Raw genomic sequence first — 17,475 nt, 5'->3', positions numbered from 1 at the left:
GACTGGGAGCTCAGGACAAAGGTTTTGGAGGGTCCCATTGTTTTGCCCTTTATATATGTCAATAGGACGCTATTTTGTGTGTGATTGTGCACGTTAGAGACCTCAGCAGCAATGCTGAAAGAGAATAGGTTCTCTTCTTTGCTGCAGATTGTGCTTTGGATGTGAACTTTCATCTCAAGCCAGTGTATCGCATCCTGAGGGTTGTACGGCAAGTGTGGATATATGAACAGTGTTCCCAGTGCAGTCATATTTGTCAGAGTCTGCAAAGAGCCTGCAACACCATCTGTTTTAGTGAGCGGATAAGGGATTAAACTGCAGGAATCATGAGATCTGTACAATACATGAGAGCAGGCCAGACGATCACAGCACAGCTTCTTTTTTCATAAGCTAAGAATAACTTTTAACATCCTCTCATTTAGGGTTTAATGTCAAAATTAACTGTTTCACTCCTGTCTCACAAATCCCAAACTGCTCTCCGTGCCCCCGGTGCTGGTGCTTGCCTTGCTGCAGATTCAAATTTGGTGTAGACCCCCAGCCCCCAAGTGAAAATTTATAAAAATGAAAAAACCCAAACCAAACCCTTCAGTCTGGCGGAGGTACAGCAGGGCCTCTCTTCTGCTGCCCTGGAGCACTCTAAATTGAGCATCTTCCCAGGAGAACTTAGGTCTAGATTGTGCTCCCAAGGCTGTGAGGTCCTGTGTAAATGTCGTGCTGCGCGCGGATGCTGGGGATGCACAGACACCCATCGGGTGGGCATGATGTCACCTCCCCTGCACGGCTGATGAGAGCCTACCTCTAGCCAAGTGTAAACTCAGAGCAGGCTACAAATCCTCATCTTTTAAACATTCCCTGGATCTGAAACCTCCTGCCAGCTGGAGCTGCTTTTAGCTGAGCAGACTGAAGTGCTGTATTTAATGAATTCATTTAGAGTCTGGTGCAAGGAAGCAGGGCTGATCCTCATCTAGTGTAAATCTAGGCTTCCCCATTTACTTTAGTGGCGCCTTGTTGACCCTTGATTTATGCCAGCTGAAGCCGCAGTTTGGCATCTCTCTGTACAGTACTGGACTTCTGGAAATTATTTAGAGCAAGCGACCTGCCAGAAGAACAGAAATAGGAATCCAGCCTCAGACCAGCCAAGGCCCACGTAAGCAGCCTTAGACCCAGCGGTGTCAGAAACTAAACTACCAGTCAGACAGCTGTACAGGAGGGAACTCTGTGGGGAAATGGTTTATCTGTGCTGCGGATAAGCTGTGCACAGGGGAGAGGTTTCGTTTCGCAGCAGGCTCTAGGGAGAAGAGGCAGGGATGTCAGTGGATCCTGATAAGATATCCTTGGGTAAATGCTTCCAGTAGGATTAAGCAACATTGTCTTCGCTAAGAAATGAAAAGGGTTTATGTTCTGTGTTCCAGCCAATTTGCGCAGCTTGTTTTGCCAGTGCCAGAAGACTGCAGGTCAGAAGGTGCGGAAGCAGTCAGAGCAGTCCCTGTGGTTATGCCTGCACTGCTGTCGGTAGCCAGGCTGGAGTTCAGGCTCCAGAGCACAGAGCCAAGTGACCCAAGCCGGTTGCCTTCAAACCGTGGGGAGGAGAAGCTTGTGCTTCAGCCAGTTCTTTCTGCCCCGGTTGCATGTCCCCAGGCAGATCCCAATTAGAGAGAAAGAAAAGCGTGATCTCTTGCAGTAGCGCGAAGGTAGGCGTGCCTGGAGGTGGCACCCGGGTTTGCGAAGGCTGTTTTGAAGCCATCACTGCCGCCCTCTCGCTACCCTCACGCAACCAATACGCTCCAGAGTTTTATAAGAGACAGGTCAGGTCTGTCAGGTTTTGGTTCCGGCTATAAAATCGTTTCATTGTATGACTTTGCACAACCTATTTCTTTCCTTCTCCAGTGTCTCCCCGTATGTGTAGAACAGGCATCGTAATACTTCTCCACAAAGCGCAAGAGCTCCGGTTGCACAGTGCTTAGTCCAACTGACAAAAACTCTGCTTGATGTTCAGCATGTGCTGAGTTGCCTTGCAAGACCAAGTCCTGCAAGGGTCTCCGAGGAAGGACAGCACAAGATATTATGATGATTAGTAGGATGGCAAGGAGATCTAGCTGTGGGAATTGTTCCTGCCCCGCTTTCTCAAGGAGTCGTACCTTCCTCCTATTCTGTTTCTGACCATGAGGTTTTAAGGCAGCTCCTGGCTTTCATGCCAACAGCAGAGACTCCATCAAATATATCTTGACATTTCTTTTTTTCCACTCTTCCCCCTCTCCTCTGCTATTTATTTATAAACATGTCCTCCTCTGCAAGGCATATTGTGCGTGTGGGGATAAAGGTAAGCTCAGATCAAAGCTCTTGGGAGTTCTCCCTCCCAGCAGCTTCTCTTCTCTACCTTCCCTGCAAGTCTTTTTCAGATGCCTCCTTTCGCAAGGCCTGATGGTGGACAAAAGTGGGGCATTAGGGAGGGCCAAAATTTAGCAAAGCTGCAAATAAAGGAAAGAAAGTGGAGTTGAGCATTGCCTAGCTGTTACAGCTTTGCTGTGGTTTCCACTTAAAGGAGTTCTTCAACACACAAGATAAATACAGCATGCGAGTCTGAAGTTTGCAGCACTTTGTTCTACAATTGTAAAACACCCGTGGGACAGATTTTCAAAAGTATGTCATTTTAGGCAGCAAGAGAAGTGGCTGTATTGGTGAAGGAGCTCACCGTGCCAAACGCTGTTTTGAAAATTTGGTTCTTGTGTGTTAGTTTGGGAGCTGGTAGGCCCAAAAGCAGTTTGACAAATCTGCTCCTAATTTCAATGCTAAGCACTTTGAAAAATCAAGCTTCACTTGTGACTTCTAAGCGCCTGACGACTTTCCTCATAGCACATTTGGGAATACAACCATATGCCAGTGGCTTTCAGAAATAACAACACTTTCATTCTTCGTATCAGTAGTTTTTTACCTGTCCATGGATGACTTCTAACAGATCCGGTTTAGGAAAACAAAACCATACCTGTGCCAGTTAACTCCGGTACAGTATATAGAGGTCTAAGGTCTTGCCGAGAAATATTTAGCTGTATGTGAAGTGAAAATAGCTAAAAACATGGCTTCATCTGAAAGAAACTTGCGAGAGGAGTTGTCTATTCCTGACATACTGCTGAACTCTGCCAGGTAGGTGGTAGAACTAATAAGACCGGGTCATTGTAGTTTGTTCTCCCTGCAGCCACTGTGAAGCTGCTCCCTGCACAGCTTAAACATCCTCTGGTCCTCAGCCCAACTTTGTTTTAAATGTCTGAAACAATAGGGGCTGCCTTGCTTTCCTTGGGAGACTCTTCACAAGACTAGCACTTGTAGATGGCAGGAAGTTTTTCCTCAAGTTTGAACAGACTTAGTTCTCTCCTTTTTCTGACCTGTTACTCCTTTCTAGACCCCTATGCATCTTGCTAAATAATTCCTCTCTTCCCTTGGTGCTTTCAGCTTTCAAAGAGGTATAGCTTGTCAACATGTCCCTTTTAAGTCCTCCCTTAGTCAAGTTATACATATTTAATATTTTTAAGCTTCCCTTAGATGCTGATCCCTTTCCAGCCCTTGATGGATTTTGTTGTTGCTTGCCTCTGAATTCCCTCCAATTTCCCCGTATCGTTCTGGTAACAAGGTGCCTTGGATTGACTGCACCAGTCCAGGTGCGCTCGGTATTTGGTGGCAGTTGTTTTTGGGTGGAATTAAAAAGAGAAGCAGCAGAATCTCTCAAAGGGAATCTGCTTCGTGGTCTCCTCTCCGAGAGCGTTATTTCACAACGGTATTTCGGGACTGGCTTTAGATATGGAAATGAGAGCGTGTGTCTTGCTCAGAAGCTGTTCTCCGCTTTCAAGTGGCAGAGAGATGGAAAAGGGGAAGAGGGGTTAAGCTCCTCAAAGGCTTTGTCTACATTAGGCTTTTTTTTCATATTTCCCACCGTTGCTTGCACGGGTGCAGCTCAATCCACAGTGGCACTGCTGACAGCTCTGGCACAGACAGGGAAGCTAACGTGTTTCGCTACACATCGTCTCCGCAATCTCTACAAGCTCTGACTCCACCAGCAGTGCTGCAGCAGCGGGAGCTGGAGAGGGAAAAGGTCAGCTGTAAATAATAACTAGGATGTTTGCACATCAAGGAGGTGTCCTTCGTTGAAATGCAGCAGCTGGGAGCGAGCAGGCAGGATGGGCCCACTTTCCCATTCATCCCGAAATACCACCCTTCACAGTCAGCTGCTGGCAGCCCGAGGAAGGGGGGACGATGACTTGGTTGAGCCACCTCTGCTACTTTCATGACATCAGAAAAGAAGGGAAAGTTAAGTCTTATTTTCCCTAATGTTGCTCCCATTCCCACTCTGATCTACCCCTCCAAAGAGTTTCAAGACGGATTTCTCCTTGGGTGCAGATCCTTCTCCCTCACCCCCCCAGGTCGAGGGCTAATGCTTCAGGTGCGATATTCTCTTTTCCATTTTGGAGAAGGAGCAGTATGAGACAAAATGGACGTTAAGGTCAAGAAAATAGCACATACCATGTGAGGTAGCATGCTCCTCAGGTGTTGGAAGGAACTATTTCATGTAGTGCAAAACACAGGAGACACCTGCCAGTTTCACATAGCACTTAAATCTGATATTCTTTCACAGCCTTGTACCAATTAATGGTTAACTGTCGAAATTCTCAGCCAGAAAGTATCACCAAGATGAGCATGTTAATGAGTTTAAAAAAAAGAAAAAGGGGGCAGGGGGTTGAGAAATGCCTGGGGATGAGAAAGGCAGAGTACAAACTTACAAGGTGGAATGCAAGCTGTCATTCGGAGAGGAGGCCAACTTACGTTTGCTTGGGGCTAGATTAATAGGTTTTTATGGCTGGGAAGGATCATGAAATTATGTAGATGGTGATTTACATTGTCCTTTTAGGAGGTGTTCCACCTTTCTTTGAAGCGTCTGTCACTTATCAGGGGAGTGTGGTCACTGTACCACGCGGCCCAGTGCTCAGACCTCGTGATACCCGTTCGCTGCTGCTACCGTTCCCGTTTCCTTCCCCAGATGTTCAGGTGTGGACATCTGGGCACTTAGTTCCTCCTGCCTCCACGGAGAGGGGATGCCACTGCAGGTCTATCGGTCACGGCCAGTGCCTCGGTCACTACCCCAGCAGGCGTTGAGGCTGGTGGCCGACACCAGTCCCTGACAAGCCTTTGGCCCTAATCTGATTGTCTGTTTGGTTGTATTTTCCGGCGTCAGAAACCTTCCCAGAGGTGGTACATGGCTTCGGGCCGCCTGGCAGTCAGCTCTTCCAGACCCATCGAAGGCTGCTGCCAGTCCTGCGGGCATGCCCCTCGTTTGCAGCAGCCCCGAGGGCGCATGCTGATGCTGTCACGTTGCCGCATGGGATGGCGTGTGCGGCACCTTGCTTTTTGGAATTGGGCCGTGGCACCACGGCGTCAATCACACGGGGTGTTTTGCAGGCTCACACGTGCCTCTGCGTGTGCGCCTGTGAGAAGGAGAGTCGGGGAACCTCCCTCTCACCTCTCCGCTCTACAAAATACATGAGGTGATGCCCCAAAGCTCCAGTTTTAATTATTTTTGATCTTAAGTTTTGTAGTCCCCTTCCCTGAGCAAACCACTGGAATCCACAAGCTGGAAAGTGCTATTTGCAGTGCCGCGTCTCTCTTCAGCTGCGAGGAGCTGATTTGCAAATCTCCCCCTTGCTCTGTGACAGCCTCTGGTGATAGCTCCTGCATTTTTAGCCTGTGACTAGGGTGGGAGGAAGGGACCCAAGACCACACAAAATGCTTTGAAGCTCCGTCTAGCATCACTCTCCCATTCCCTCTTCTGTTTGCACTGTCCTCCTTCTGCACCCGCTCTCTCCTGACCTGCCCTCACTCTTTCTTTCTCTGTTTCCCCCTCTTTCAGAGCTGCCCTTTGCATTACTAATCTGTGGCATTATCTCATTCTCCAGTAGCTGTGCCGGCTGCCTTGGTGTTTCTCGCCAGCTTTTGCCTCTCCCCGCCGCTCTTTCTCTCCCCCCGCTTGTCGCCCCATGATGTAGCATTGCCTTTCTCCATCTGCCCGATTGTCTCTCCGCTTTTTATCTGGGTGCTGGAGCTCCAGGTGCTGTCATTCTCCGCGACAGCACAGAACGTTTCAGATTGCTTCTGCGGCTGGATAATTACCAGATACAGAGTCACGTGGACTTCCCAGCCAAACCCTCCCTCCCCTCCTGTCAGAGGAGGAGATCACATCTCTGAAATGCACTTTTTCTTTTTTTAAGAAGAAATCCAAGGGAAAAGTTTGGAAGTAGCTTTTCTGGAGTTACCTAGTGGTGACCACATGAAAGTTACCTACCAGGCACTGGGGGTTCAGGTGGAAGAAACAGGCGATTTCCAGTACTGAAGTTTGTGAAGTAAAACAAAAGGGATGGTAGTCTGTATGGGTGCCTTATTAGCGCTCCTGTTCTCATTCTTGGTGTATCTCCCAGCCAGAAAAAAGTCCTAAGGGTGCAGAAACTCATCAATAGCTGATTGGTTTCCAGTCCTGTTACGAATTTGGCATAAAAGCCAATATCCAGTTCACATAAGTGACTAATTACTATTGTCTTTCAGTGAACTTCAGTTCCTAAGTGACCGCAGGTACTTTTTAAATGTCAGCCCCTGCCTTAGTGATGGCAAAAGCACAGAGCCCTTAGTGTAAGTGCAGTGCAACCAAAAGGCAAATTATCGGGCAGCGTTCCCTATTGCTATTCGCATCACCTCTGCTATTCCCTGGTTTCCCCTTTTGACGGTGCAGGACCCCCACGGCGCTGCACGAAGCTGCGGACAGCAGAGCGAGGCATACGCTCCTGCTTGGACGTTTCACTAAGGCTGTGTGATCAATAGCTGATGAGCATCACCTAATCACGCTGGATCAAGACCAGAGCCAGGTTTCTGGCTGGACCAAAAAGGAACACTGACGAGTCCTCGGCTAACTCAAAAGGGAAAGAGGGAGCTGAGGGTCTGTTTCCTCAGCAATCTCATCCTCCCGACTGATCGCGGTGCAAGACCCTGATGCAAATGTCAGAGCGTTTGGCATTTCTGCAAGCATCAGCTAGAGAGCGGTTCAGGCCCTCTGCGCACACGTGAGGAGCACGTCTCCTCTGGCAGGAGCCCTGTAACTGGAGACAGTCGCTCCAGATACGCGCCTCGGAGTGGGCAAAGAGCCATCCAAGGGTTTCCTGACTACGCTGTAAAGAAATGGAGGGTTTTTCCTAGGTCTGGTGGGATATAGGAAAACCCAGCACCGTGGTGGTAGGCCTCAGCCTGAGTCTTTTTCTGTATTTTGAAGTTTTAAACCGTGCTGGGATGTGGCTGGGATGGAGTTAACTTTGTTCATAGCAACTCTTATTGATACTGTTAAGAAGGTACCTCTGCTGGAATGGATGTGGACTGAAGTTGTTTATGCAGGTATACTGATCCCCAGAAGATGGGAAGAGCAATAAATCATGCCAGTGTAAGTTCTCTTATTCTGATATAGTTACATCCACCCCGGGAGAGTACTGGCATAACAATTACTATAATTTGGGGCTTGATTTCTGGTTTTTTCTCTGCAAACGGGAACTTATACTCTTAAATAGTCATTTTAACAGAAAGAAAACCCATGTGAGACCAGCTGTGTGTCTGCTAGTGAGAGCCTATGCAGCTAGCTGCCTTTTTAGGCTGGTGTATTTTTGATCAATTCCCTTGGGTTTCATTTTCCATGCGTATCACATGGACTGAGAGACGAGGATGCTCACAGCACATGAGCAGTTCTGCACTGATAGTCATATTCACTGGTTGCAATTCTTTTTGCTTTCATTAAAAAGAGTTGATGGGAGAGAGTGAGATAGGAATGTTTCTCTACAAGGCACTGGGGAGTCCTCATCTAGAAAGCTGGGTACGAATTCTGGTCACGAAAGAGGAATTCAGACTGGAGCAGGTGCTGAGAAGGGCTACTGGGATGTTTAGGGCAATGGAGAGTCTATCATACAAGAAGAAACTAGGAGAGTTTGGCTTGTTGAGCCCAGCAAAATGAAGGCTGAGAGGGAATATGATTGCTCTCTGTGAACATGCTGGAAGATAAGCACCCGGGAGAGAGAAGCTAAAGGATGGTGGTGGTGTGAGAGGGAATGGATATAAACCAGCCGTGAATAAATCTAGACTTAGAATTAGAAAAAAAAAGTTTCTAATCAGCAGAGCAGAAAGACTTTGAACAGCCTGCCGTACGAAGCAGGGGGAGGGTACCCCCCCACCAAATGCAGTAGGCTTAAGTAGGAATGAAGTACGTCTCTGAAAAAGATGATAAGGTACAGCTGGCCATGCCGACGGAGGCTGGGGCTCCCTGACCTGGGAAGCCCGTCCTAGCCTCGCGCTCCCAAAGTGGCAATTTACTAAAGAGGATGAGCAGAAGTGCGGACATCCCATCGGCCCTGCACCGCCCCAACAGGAGGATGGCCCGAAATTGCCACCTGAGTGCCGAGATACGCAGGGAGCTGCAGACAGGTGTGACGACCAAGGTCACAGCGTAATATGGCTGAAAGAAAGCGTGGGCTGAACAGATGTGGCAGTTTCCCCCTCCTGCCAGTTTTCCAGCGCAGGACTGGCTTTGAGCAGTAGTTTTCTAAAGCCCTCCGAGGGCCTGTGTTATCATGCTGGCGGTGGTGGCTCAGGAGCTATTTATGCCACATTTTGGGAATCCGTCCCGCTTTGGTGCAGCATTCTCTCGCAGTGACCCTGCTGCGGGTCGTGGCACATCAGGAGGGGAGCAGCAGCAGGACCAGGCTGAGGAAAGAGAGGAGCAGCAGCAGCAGGGAGAAGAAGGAGAAGTTTGAGCAACACCTCACGCCCATGCGTATTCAAATTTGGTAAAATGAGGCTTTGTGTGCTTGGCTGAAAGGAGGTTTCAGACGCTCGCTTGATGCAGTTTCCCACTGCCATCCACTTAGGAGGCCCTTGCCTTCGCAGAGTTGAAGATACGTTCAGCTGTAGCCGCCTTCTGCAGCATCTCCTGCTGAGGAGAGCCTGGTCCGGAGTAGCGGGAACCACCCAGGGCCGACAACTCCTACATTACTCCTCTGGACTGTGCGCTCCGCCAGTGTACTCCTCTGGTGGGGACCGTACACCGGGGAAAGGGAGCTGGTTGCTGCAGCGGCAGCGCTGCGTTGCTCTCGAAATGCTGGCGGGGTCCAGCACCGCAGTGGCGTTGCGGAGCCCGGTTGGGCTCTTTCCCCGAGCACCCTGCCTGGGAGGGTCAGGGCTGGTATGACCGTGGTCGGTCCTTAGCCCTTGCTGCCCACGTCCCTGCTGGGGCGTAGCGGAGGGGCTGGGCTCTTTCTGCCCCCCCCCGGGTTGACCATCGCTGTGTTCGGGTCCTTGCTCGCCGCTCAGGGAAGGACCGAAGAGCACGAGAAGACGAGACGAATCAGCGCGAGCGTGATTTGCTCTTGAGCTTTCTTCACAAGGCTGCAAGCGGTATTGCGTTTAACCACCGCATTAGCTTTCCGGGATCATACTTCGCAACACAACGGAGAATTTGTCTTGCACGTTCAGAGCTGACAGCCGGGAGCTGACGTTGCTTTGTGCCGAACAAGCCGTGTTTGATCCCTCTCTCTTTTCCCTCTTGCTATTTTGCTGCCGGGGGTAGAGGACAGCAGGGGAAGTTGTTAGCTGGATCCTGCGAGAGTGTGTGAAGTGAGAAGATTAGAGCAGGCTCATCACAGACCCAAGGGGGAGGCAGGAGATCTGATCCAGGGTGGGTTGTGGCATCCTCTGGCGAAAGAGGGCCGTGTCCCTCGGTGAGCGCAATGGGGTGGGTTTCAGGTGCTTAATTGCGTGTGCAGCAGGCCGCCGAGCTGTGGCCTGCTGCACAGAGATTGTCTTACAGAAGAGATGATCAAAGGGTTAACAGAGAAAAGATGATTAAAGAGCAGTGTGGGAATTATGACACAGAGCTGTCGCCACAACGTGCTTTGGAGAAGGAGGGCAGAAAACGTAGTCCGAAACCACACTATTTATTTATTTTTCCCCCAAACGAGGTAAAAGCTGTGGCTTGCTGGTGAGACAGCACGCGGCATTTCATTAATCCTAGCAGCTCGCCTCTTCTCACTAGCAGGGCTCTGGCAGAGAACTGTGGGATTGGGTCTGCTGTAAAAAAAATTATTTATTTGGAATTACAACAACAATAAACCCCCCCCAAACAATTATCGTGAGTTCAAGGCGACCCAATACATCATCGATAATGCTGTAAAATCCCCACCATGTTAAAGTAATCATTTAAACTGCAGCTTCCCCAGGTCCTACAGGGTTTCCTTCCCGCCTCTTCATCACTGTAGGCTCTAAATATCAGCCACCCCTTCTAAACACCAAACTTACCCCAAAAAGACCCCCCCCGGAAGGCAATAAAATACCCCCACTCCATCTCTGTAGCCCAGGGCCGTAGCTGCTGTGCTGCCTTCTCTGAGGCAGAACAAGAAGCGCTCTGGTGAGCCCCTAGCTCTCGTGCATCCTCCTCCTCCTCCTCCTCACCCCTTGCAGTCCCCACCCGTGCTAGGGTTTTCCGACCACATGCCGCCTCTCAGCAGCGTGCCCGTCTGTTTGCCGGAGGGAAGGGAGGGTGGAAAGCTTAGAGCCGAGAGCCGGCTGGAGCGGCAGGCGCATCGACTGCGACGAGCGTTACAGCAACGTGCTAGGAAATGGATGCGCCGCGCGGCGGTGCCTCGGCGGGAGATGCCGCAGGAGTCGCTGGCGCTAGGAGTAGACATTTCCCCTGCCCAGGTGGAGTTTACCTCGGACCCTACGAAGGCAGGTTTGTGGGAGCGCTGCTTTGGCCCCGCGCTGCGTGTTAGGTGGGCAAGCATGGGAGGAGAGAGGGTGAGCAGCAGGGCCCGCTCCTGGCTCCTGCCCTCCCCATCTGCATGCTGCCAGATGTGCCCCCCCGGTCTGAAATCCAGGGACTGGGAACGGTGGTGGGCAGCCCTCCCTCCCATTCGAGGCGATGGCTCCTGCTGAAGGTCCCAAAGTGTTCTCCCGTGGCGAAAGCGTCACCCCCCCTCTCTCCTGCGGCGCGGCTGAGCCCCGTCGTCTGCATTTGCACGTGGGGAAACTGAGGCTGAGGGAGACACGCGAGGATAGCCCAGGTTCCTTTCTCCACGTCCAGTTTCCAACCATCCTCTCCCGGCTGGTTGTTACGTGGTTGTTAGTCACTGTGTGAGAACTGGAAACGCATCCGTAGGAGCTAAAAATGGTGGCGTCACTAAAAAAACTCAGGTGCCAAACTTTGCTATGTTTGTTTACGAGAGGGCGAGGAGGGCTAAAGGGGCACGGCAGCAAGATTTTTTTGTCCTTCTGTGTCTGTGGTTTGAATTGGTGCTAAAATCCTGTTCCTGAGTCCCTGCAGTGATCGTGCAGGACATGACCACCACCGCTAGCTGGTCCTCTCATTAGCAGCATCAGAGATGTCAAGAAATTACACCTGAAATCGTAAGGAAAAGCAAAATGGACAGATCGCAGATCATTTATTAGCGTTCACTGATGCTGATGGTAATGCTTTCAATAAGCCTAATGAAAAGCGTTTGACTGTCTCTGTGAACTTGATTATTGATTATTAGTGAACGATAAGAGTCATTTGATATCTTGCTGATGCCATGCTCCTATTGCATTGCAGTTAAAGTGTCAGTTAACGTGCCATTTAATATTCTATTAGTATTGAATTAGCACTTATTACACTGTGAAAATCATCACCATAAATCCTTATTAAAGTGTGATCCATACAGCTGGGTGGCGTCTCTGGCAGACTAAGAGGGTGCGTGTGTGCAGACGGACATACCGAGATGCATCATCCACACGGATGCATGTTCAGAGCGCGCCAGGACTTGGAAATTCCACATTTGTACATTGATTTTCCCTGACAGTTTGAGAGGAATCTCTGCTGAACAGAGCAGCTCAAATCCATTTCATTTACTCTTCCTATTTTCCTCCTTTCCCTCTCCTTCTCTCTCCTCCTCGCTTTATTTTTGTAGCACCCGCCAACTTATTTCAGGGGGACTTGCAAGGTTGTCTGACTGTAGCTATTGACCACCGTCCTAGGGCTGACCTCGGGGGGTGTAGGACAGGCTATGACACACATTTTCCCTTCAGCAGAGAGGAGGGAGGTTCCCCGGGTGAGTGTCCCCTCGGGAGCGAGAGGACGAGGCTTTGCTCCGACCGCGCCGCTGAGCTGTTACTGACCCGAGGGACATCGCAGGGGCATCTTTGCTACCTCCATAAGGACTAGGTGCGGGGCAGAGCCACGGGGTGCCACGCTGCATCACGTAGCGCTGCAGCGTAGGTCCGGAAAGCCGCCCGGGGGGGCTGGTGCAGTGCGCTGGATCTGCTGGTGCCCAGCAGCGCTGATAGGTATGCCGGGGGATTTTCAGAAGCGACTGAGAAACTTCAGCTCCCACTGACTTCAGCTTCAGCTGTTAATCTGCTTAGCTTCTCACCGCCGTCCCCCTCGGGATTTTCGCAAATCCAAGACGTGCAGAGAGGGTCCCAGAAAAGACCTAACCCCTGATTCTCGGTGCCGTTACGACTCTACGCAGAAATGTGTCTGCAAGAAGGCTGGTGACCCTAAGGCAGCCGGCTCTGGAGACAGTCTGGGTGTCCCTGCAGGGCCATTGCTCCCAGCCCCGGGGCACAGAGCCCTCTCCGGGTCCTTGCTTCCAGCTCCCGTCGCTGGTGGTGGCCCGGGGTGGCCAACTGAACTGGGGCACCGCCACGTCGCGGTGGTGCTGGTTTCTACGTGTAAGTGGCTGCTCATGGATTCCCCTGCCCCTTTCTTTTTTTACAAAGAGCAGCTTTTTAAAAACAACGCAGCTCACAGCTCAGCTCACCTCAGGGAAGCGCCTGCCTGGCCGGGAGGGTGGGCTCTGGCCTGAGGAGCAAACCCTCGCTCTCCTCCCTTGGCTGGACGGCGGCGATGCTGGCCGGGTTCTGTTGGGTTGCTCTCTAAAGCAAATGTTTCTCGGATCAGACAGAGCTGCTTCCAGCTTGGCCAGCAGCGTGGCGTGCCTCCCGTCAATGCCCACGCAGCCTGGCTTTCCTCCTGCCCACAAGTAACCCCAGAACAAGTCGGAGAGCATCCACGGGCGTGCAAAAGGGAGGAGGTGAGAGGTGCCGGCCGTAAGGGTAGGGTCACGTCGCAAGGGATGGCAGCTGCAGCACAGCATGAATGAAATGTATTCAAAGAGAGGAACTTGGAAAACATCTGACCCGTGCTAAGAGGCTGCATGAAAGCCTACCGTCAAATATTTGTCTTGTCTTGAAGCAATACTCTTTATCCTCTCTCTTTTCTCTTTCAAATACAACATATGCATGAATAGTGGTGGGGAGAGGTGCTGGGTTATTTGGATGTCAGGAGGCTGTGTGCGGAGCTCTGAGAGGTGAAGGAGCAACAGCTCTGGAGACTGAGCTTCCCTGTTTATCCGCAGAACAAACATAGTGTGAGCTGCTGCAGGGCAAACCCTCACAGCCTGTCCGAGCCGGGCCCTGGTGGGTACGGCTGCCAGCGTGAAAGAGGAGTTATGTCCCCATGTCTTCTTCAGCCCTGGACCTCTCAAATGAGACACAGCTGAGAGCGAGCAGCATGTGCCTCCTCGTTGGCATCTCCTCATCTCTCCTGTGCAAGCCACCTTCTGGAGGTGGGAAGTGGTACAGAGCAGGTGCCTTGGCCAAAAAACGCATTTGTCTTCGCAGCACCTTCTCTGCTCTCCGTCAAGGAGCAAAATGCTTGTCCTGGAGTTGCAACGGGGTTAGTCCGTCCTCTGCCTTGCAACGGTTGGCAGTCAGGGCTATGGGATTTGCTGGTCCTGCTGCTGCTCCTCTGCCTGCCAGCTCTAGCCGTCGTTCCTCCTCTCCTGTGTCCCCTGGGATGTTCGCAGGACGTGCTGTGTGTGTCAGAGGGATGGCGGTGACACCCTCTCCTTCTCAGCCTGAAACCTGCACTCCCCTGCAGAAGCGGGCAGATGTGCATCGGCGGGGGGTGGGGGGTGTTAGGAAGGTGGTGTTTGAGGAGTGAATCCCTCTTCCCACAAAGCCATTTTTTGTCAGAGGGACGGAGAGGGAAGATACACTATAGCCCCCTCCCCTTGTGCTGCTGAAGCTGAGGGATGCAGCAGCTGTACCCTGAGCTGACAAAGCTGGAACCCTGAGCCTTTGCCCTCCAGGCTGGCAGGGGGCTGGGAATGTAACTCTTTTGTATACTTAACTTTTGAAGGTGAGGGAGAAGCAGGGGAAGAACTCCTTCTGACCTTTCCCATTGGCAGGGTTAGAAGGGATTTGGTGACCAGGATCTCTTGTGGCCTTCCAAAGTCATTTTTGGTGCAGGTGTAGGCCACAGACAAAAGGAATAGAGAACAGGAGGCACGGCCGCCCCAAATCCCATGGTTTCATGAACCAAAGGTTCCTGAAACCCTTCAAAAAATCATTGTGAAATACATGGCCATGGGGCAGCAATGGTGAGGAGATGCTGCGGTTCACTGGCAAGGCGGGAGCGTGCTATGGAGTTTCTGAGCAAAGTAGTAAAGGGAAGGGACAAAACGGAGATGATGGAGAGGCTTGTTAATCTTCCCCTCACCTTTCTCATCCTCTGCAGGTGTTATGTAGAAGACAGAAGCTCCAAGGTGGCCTGGTTAAACCGTTCCGGCATCATTTTTGCTGGAGAAGACAAGTGGTCCCTGGACCCTCGAGTAGAGCTGGAGAAGAGAAACCCCCTGGAATACAGCCTGCGGATCCAGAAAGTGGATGTCTACGATGAGGGGTCCTATACGTGTTCAGTGCAGACACAGCATCACCCCAAGACTTCCCAGGTTTACTTGATTGTGCAAGGTAAGCAACATGCCTGAGAAGAGAGTAAAGAGCAAAAGACACAGTGGGTGGAGGGATCTGTATCTTTCTTGGAGAAACCCCAGGGTCAGTAGCTTGTGTATCGCTTACATTTACAAAAGGAGCCAGCAGGATCGTCCCCTTCCGCTGCAGCGCAGCGTGGCTTTACGCTGCTGTCAGTCTGTCCTTTCAAAAGCGGTGACAGAGCAGGGGACACCAATGATGCCAAGACATATTCTAGTATAATGCAGACCTGGCTTCTGGCTCTAGTTGTTCTGGCGCTGAGGGGAAAGCATTTGTTTATAATGACACTTGTCAGAACATCGTGCTTGCCTCATCTCTTCCCAGACAGTCCTTTGGTTTCTTCGCCTCCTCCTTCCTCAGATTTCCTTTCTTTTTTCTTGTGTCAACAAGCTACTGTGCTGTGTTTTTTGGCCTTCCGTTGTCAACTCTTTGTAAGGCTGGGGAATTAATTTTCCTGGGTGTTTTTCTGTGCTGGGTCATCGGTTTGCAGGGTGTGCTGTCGCTAGGCATGTGTGAAACCTGGTACCTGAGATAGCTGCCGCGTACCTTATGTTGCCCTCTCCTTTTTTAGCTACCCTCCTCCTGTGGGTGTTATAGGGAACTGGAAACTTGGCGATCTGAACCAGCATCGTCCTATCTGTCTGCCCGCATTCATGGTATAACAGAGAGTAAACACATTAAGGAGTTCACCAATTACTGGTAAGGGCATTATGGAATTTACTTGTTCCATCCTGTCCAGACCAGAATACCAAATGAGCAAGTGTACTCAGTTTTGTTTTGTTTTGCTTTTAATCTTCACGCCATTCTGTCTATCTGCCTATTTATCTAAAATATTTATAGAGCAGCTTAGATAGATAGGTACGTATGAATGTGTTCGATACATATTACAGATATGTTCAGCTTCTACATTATCATTCAGGCAGGAGTTTGTTATTTCTCCTGATTTGTCTAGTAACCCAAAAGGCTGCGGATTTTATTTCCACCAGCAAGTATTTGAATCGCTCTGGATATTAATGCATGCGTGAAGGGACTCTTCCTCTTGCTAGTATTACTTGGCAAGCTGGGGGCTAACTAACATACCGAGTGTTTATCTGCAAGGTGAAGTCCGGACCTACGGTCAGGGGTGATGCTTTATATGCGAGAGTAGTGAGACAGAAGGCTCCTGGTTTGTCTTCTTGCACAAAATCCTCCCCCAGCAGCGCGAAGAGCAGCACACGCCAGCACGCACAGCAGCTCTCCCGGCTTGTCGGAGTCTTCGCTGGAGTGTGCCCGGCGTGAAATGCACTCGCCAGCCCTGGAGATGTACCCTGCCTCGTGGCTCGCTATAGCGGTGCATAGCTAACCGGCTGTAGGTGGTTTATTGCTGGTAAAATCTCACCGCATACAATTTCCATTTACCTGTCAAGAAAAATATAGGTACGAATGAATTTTAGAGCCACGCGCATGTATTATTAATTTTATTTGTGCCTATTAGATACAGGCCTAAACAGCGAAATTGAGTTCTCTAGCTTAGCTTTCACCTAAATGTGTGGGTGTCCAGATCTGAACTACTGCCACCTTTCTGAGGATGAGAAAATTCAGGTTTTGGCACACCTAAACTCTGCACACTTGTAAACAACGTGTCTGTGGATAATCTTTGTTCTAATGCCTGCCACAGGTTTGGGAAAAGACCCATTGTGATATCATGCTTACTTTTAAAGCCCCAGGTCCTGTAATCCTGCAATTAGGGGAAAGTCATAGCTTTGATTTTTCTAAAATTAAATTTCATCTGGTAAAAAAAACCCAAGCAAAATATAAATGAAAAATCCTTTACGGTTTAGAATAGTTCGACTCATTCATCATTTTAAACCATATATTTATTAGTTTAAAACTAATAAATAATTAATTTGAAATACTCTTAACTAGTAAAACTAATTCATTAGAAAATAGTATACGTTAGAAAATAATCCCTTTCCTCTCCGAGTATCATTTTCTCATATTGATTATTATTATTCTCAGATTTGCAGGTTGTCTGCCTGAAAAATAGTCTGCCGCTAGTACAAATGAAAGGAGTTTGCATAGCGAGTCATGCTAAGATTTTTATTTATTTAATGTGGGTTATTTACTTCTCTTGCTTTTGTGTTCATAAGCTTAAAAATATCGGCTATGTAAAGCTCCAGGCATCCCAAATGTAAAAATAAATAAATAAAAGAAAATACAGCTCCTGAAAAATTAAGTAACAGGGTGATCAGCTGATCTGCATGGTAGTCTGGCAGGAAGATTTCTGGTATGACGGTCAGTGATTCCCTTCGCACGAGCCCAGGGAAACCGAAACAAGCCCGGGTCAGAGACGCCTTGCTAGCTTTGCGCACGCTGGTGATGCCTGGGTTGAAAGATCGGTGAAAGATCCCGCAACGATAGCTGCTCACGCCCTGGAAAGCAACAGGCTGCCTTAGGGCCGTGCCCAGGCTTCCCGTTCTGCTCAGTTAGCGCTGTCGCGGGTATTTCTTCTCCCCACTGCGCTGTATACCAAAGACAAGTCCTTAATCTCCCTCGGTTCAACTCCCTCATCCTGTATAGCCACTGTGAAAACCCAGCCCCTATTACCCCCAGAAACAAATGGGA

General features: G+C 50.0%; 1 protein-coding gene across 2 annotated transcripts in view; it reads left to right on the top strand.

Annotated features, from left to right (window-relative positions):
* LSAMP (limbic system associated membrane protein) overlaps positions 1-17,475 on the top strand; it is a 316,167-nt gene that overhangs the window by 129,835 nt on the left and 168,857 nt on the right. For both annotated transcript variants that reach the window (XM_052794300.1, XM_052794298.1), the window contains exon 2: positions 14,618-14,850. In XM_052794300.1, coding sequence (XP_052650260.1) covers positions 14,618-14,850 — 233 coding nt within the window. The remainder of the gene's footprint in view (positions 1-14,617; positions 14,851-17,475) is intronic.

Source organism: Harpia harpyja, chromosome 8, assembly GCF_026419915.1.
Source record: "Harpia harpyja isolate bHarHar1 chromosome 8, bHarHar1 primary haplotype, whole genome shotgun sequence".
Classification (NCBI taxonomy): Eukaryota; Metazoa; Chordata; class Aves; order Accipitriformes; family Accipitridae; genus Harpia; species Harpia harpyja.
Note: the sequence above shows the minus strand (reverse complement) of the source record. Positions and strands in the feature narration are given on the sequence as shown.